Source organism: Theobroma umbraticum, unplaced genomic scaffold (genome assembly GCF_002168275.2).
Source record: "Theobroma umbraticum cultivar Fairchild unplaced genomic scaffold, ASM216827v3 scaffold_20.0, whole genome shotgun sequence".
Classification (NCBI taxonomy): domain Eukaryota; kingdom Viridiplantae; phylum Streptophyta; class Magnoliopsida; order Malvales; family Malvaceae; genus Theobroma; species Theobroma umbraticum.
The window spans coordinates 1,642,498-1,647,061 of record NW_018397266.1 but is presented as its reverse complement, the minus strand read 5'-3'; the positions used below and the strand labels follow the sequence as shown (position 1 = coordinate 1,647,061).

At 34.9% G+C, this 4,564-nt stretch overlaps 1 protein-coding gene across 3 annotated transcripts in view; it reads right to left on the bottom strand.

The window, feature by feature from the left end:
• The window catches only part of IAR1 (ZIP metal ion transporter family), a 12,818-nt gene that overhangs the window by 1,755 nt on the left and 6,499 nt on the right, over positions 1-4,564 (bottom strand). For all 3 annotated transcript variants that reach the window (XM_021436986.2, XM_021436985.2, XM_021436984.2), the window contains 3 exons: positions 1,117-1,331; positions 437-589; positions 191-298 (listed from right to left, as the gene is read on the bottom strand). In XM_021436986.2, coding sequence (XP_021292661.1) covers positions 191-298; positions 437-589; positions 1,117-1,331 — 476 coding nt within the window. The remainder of the gene's footprint in view (positions 1-190; positions 299-436; positions 590-1,116; positions 1,332-4,564) is intronic.

Sequence of the window (4,564 nt, the reverse complement as noted above, 5' to 3'; positions counted from 1 at the left end):
ATTACATGAATAATGCAAAATCACATTGTATCTTCAACCAAATCATGATTTTGACACATTGTATCTTCAACCTTTCTTCTCTCCATTTTCCATCATTACATGCATATTAACAAAAATCAATTCTGTATTCAAAATTTAAGGACATCTTTAGAAAGGCATGAATTGTGCTCATCAAGTCATAAAAACAAACCTCCTGGGGAAGTTCATGTGCAAGCAAAAATAGAGTTCTGGACCACCCACCAACTGATCCATAAAGCAAAAAAGCACTTCCCAGAGCCATTCCATCAGTAAAATTGTGCTGCAACAGTAGTAAATAATGTCTAATTAAATAAAAATTTCCTTTCAATCTAGTATTGCAAGTAAATCAAGCTGACAATAACTGTTGTTCAAGGACATGAACATATCTCAAGAATACAAACACAGAAAACATACTTACAACACCATCAGAGAAAAGATTGAGATAGCCAAACACCAGGTTTGATGGTGATTGAGAAGTTTCCTTCTGTACCAAGGTTTTAATACTATTTGCACAGCCATCTGAAGGATCTATATCTGATTTATCATCACTAGGACCAGCAGAAGTCTTTCTCTGTGGGATGCAATAATGTCAGACGATGTTTAATATTTATTTAAAGATTTCAGTTCAAACTACATCTCATTGTTGTCATTAGAACTCTTTAAGTGTTCTACATCTCATTGTTGTCATTTTCTTCACATTCAAGCTTCCCTTTCACAAAATAAATTTAGGGATTTTAACTCCAAATGGCAATTTATTTTTACTAGAAAAGTAACATATGTTCAAATCAAGACAAACAAACAAGAGACAGATATTTTATCAGTCAATGGACATATGTTCATAACTGGTTGACACATTTTTCCCAAAACAAATCAACCCTCCATGCAGTGCAATCCAGTTCTAATTCCAGAATTAGTAAAATGCCATAGCCAGCAATTAGAAATACAGCCAGTCTCAGCTGTATGTATCTCCTCATGTAAAAGTTTGAACCCTGCTCAAACCAACTACAAATTTAATCCATTTAAAAACCATGAGCAACAGCCAGATTAAGAATTAATCTTGGTCTGACCGACTCTAATGCTGTAGATACCAAACCCTACCTTTCGAATCTCATGCTGAGTTGTATTATCTCCATTCAAAGTGTCATCTGATCTGTCATCTAGTGATTGTGAATGGTTTTCACGAACATCATCATCATTTTTCAATTTTTTATTGCTTTTGTGATGATGGTGGTGATGACCATGGCTAGCCCCTCCAGAGTTTTCTTCAACATATCTTACCACCTTTTCCACAAGAAGAAACATTACTATCCCAGCTGTGACATAAGAAAGAAAGACTACCATGACAATAGTATCCAAAATAAGATCAAGGAAACAACAGAACAGAGAAGAGATAACCTTGTATGAACCATGTGCATCAAAATACAAGTATATCCCTAGAGTATTATGGCATGATTTCTTCTACAGCAAATAAATGCCTCTTCCTTTTATATTTTGCTGGATTTACAGATTCTAGTAGAAATTATGCAATGCAAAACTTCTAAGATTTCAAATGACAGGTAGTTAACATCAGCTCTAGCCCAAAGGAAAGCCAAAATGCATTCTCCCCAACAAAGCCAGCTATAGAACAAACTTTTCTCATTAGCCTTACATTAAATGGATTAGTTGACTTCAAGAAAAACCTCCATCATCATGACAAGTAAGATCCATCAATTATGCAGGTCACAAAATCCCTAGAGTTTTTCACTTTTGTTTATTTGTTTTCTTTTTTGGGTATTTCATTTTGAAAAATCTATAATCTCAGGCGTTAGACTCCCATCTATTCCTTGACAGCAACCAAGCAGCATCAATGTTCTTAAAGTGTACCTATTAACACTTGTATAAAGCAATCAAAATTCTCAAAACAAAGTGCTTAACTCATTGAGCCTTAATAGTAACCAAGCACTCATTGTAATAACAAAATCTTGTGTTCAAATTGAGGCAGCCCTCTTCCCCAAATTTTTTCTTGATTTATAGGAAATAAAACCAAAGCACGTATGGCACAATGTCTATGTTTTCGTGTGTCAATGAAGACCATTAAACTTCAGGAGAAGCAAATGACTGATAATGTTTCTCTGTTTTTTTTTTTTTTTTGTTTTTTCTTTAACTTTATGAGTATGATTCATGATCAAGACTAATTTCACACCCACAGCTCAATCTAGGCCCCGCAAACATTCTAGATTGCTACAGCTCCAGAGATGCTTTCTCCTTTGAAATTATCCTAAATTTAGTATTTCATTACTCTGTAAACTTTATTTACTTAGCTGCTTTAAATTACTAGAAGAAAAAAATATATCTATACTATATATAAAAGGAGCCCCGTTGCTTCCACACTTGGCCAGGTGGAGGCTTCAGGAGGGGTGTGCAGCTTGTACAAGGCTTCCAACAGGACTCCCAAATTTTTCAATGTGGACCCTAGAGGAGGGAGTTGTGATGTGTGTTGGTGGTGGGCCGCATCCTGACGGGTCTAAGCTGGGCTGACCGCATGGGCGGGGGTTTTGAATGCTCCCTCGGGTTGGCTTCAATCCCGGTAAATTATTAAAAGCAACAGTATAGAATAGAAGCATCACAAGTACACAACCACCCAAGAAGTAATTTTTTTGGGTTTTTTTCATTATTTATTAATTTTAAAAACAAATAATTCCTAAATATGCCATTCTAATAGAAAGATTAGGACAATAACTAACATATTGACCAAGCAAAAGATAAAGAACTTCCTACAAAGAGCAAGAAAAGAATAGAACACATCAGCAAAAGAATTATAAAACCAAATCTGCCAAAAAATTTTAATTGTTCTTTTGAATTGCCTTGGATTTAATTAAATAAGTGGAAATGTCTGTGTCAAGGTGTACAAAGACTAAGAATCAAGAATGAATTATGAGATAAAGCAGAAGAACAATGAAAATATCATAAGCAATTAATCTTATCCTAATTTTTTTTAATTGAAATAGACTAAAATGTTAGGTTATAGGTACATGATGAACCCACTTTGATTTTAGCATGAAAGGTACATAATCATCAGTTATATTGCCAAGAGAATGTGAAGGCCATGAATCCAATGGTGCAAGGGTTTGGGGAAGGTTTTGGTTTCCCAAGTAAATTAGAAGAAAAAAAAAGTGCCTACTTTTTTTGGGGGGCCGGGGTGGTCAGGTCCGGGGAGGGGGAGATGGAGGCATAGATTATGGGCTCAACACAGTGCATGGGTATACCTTGTATTTTGTATCAGGGTGTCATAAAAACTCAACCAAATCCAGCCTCAATGAGGTTAAACAGGTCTATTTTTTGTAAAGCTCAGCCAACTCCTTACGTTGCATACAAATGATCATGATATTGGTCTACATTTTCACATCACACCTCTAACGATTTGTATATGTGATTTTAACTACAGCAGTTTGCACCGTTACTTACCCACTAAAAATTATTAAAACGAAAAAAATTATAAAAGCAACTAGTAAAACAAGTCTGCTACTAACCATGTGCAACGCACGGGTTTACCTCTAGTACACTTAACCGCAATCTCTACCTTCATTGTAACAAACAAGTTGCAAGCTGTTCTTTTATAAAAAATATGTGGACAAGTTTGATACCATATAATCTTCAGAGCAGGAGATATCAACCCATAAAGTAAATAATATACAAAATAAAAAAATAATTATGAGAAAAGTAACACTAAGAAACAAGCTTCATTTATCACTGCTAAGTGCCCACTCGACTGCATTAAAGGTCTACAAACTTCACAAGACGGAAGGTGATTTAAGATGTCAAATTGCCCAAGAAAAAAAAAATCTAAAACAAAGAAAAGTTCTCTAAGCAACACCCTTCAATTTAAAATTCCAATTATTTATTGTCATATAATAAAATATTACAAGTTAAAAAGAAGAAATGGACAGTAAACTACAACCTGAACTATGTAATTCAGGGCATCTCTAGCAAATCAAGCCAATTTGGAGAGAGATCACATGAAATATAATAAGTCATCTAACCTAAAATAGTGATTGGTGATAGAATCAGCTTGACCATATCCTGCATGCTTATTTATGCAACAATCAGGTAGACCTGACGAGTATTGCTTCATAACTCGTCTAAAATCAAGTAGCAGCATCTCTGGCATTGCATTTCTCAATTGATTCTTAAATGAATTGCTGAAAACAAGGAGGAAAATCTATTTCCTACAGTACACATTCCATAACATTCACAAGCAAAGACAAAATGCTAGACCTCACACTCTCACATTTACTAAAGACACTTTCCTACTAAAACACACATCTTCTACCAATCGTAATTTCGTTTCACCATAGCAACGGACGTTAAAGGGAGTTCCCTTCAGCAATTATACAAGTCTAACTGATTGAGAAAACGTGGAACATATTAGTTAATCTATCATATGATATGAATTTTAAATTTTCGATACTGATGACTGTACTGAGAAATTTGTTACATTACTGTAGATATAAAGAATGGAAAACGCTCTGAACCTGTCACACTTTCCTCCTCTTCCTGTCCCCCACGG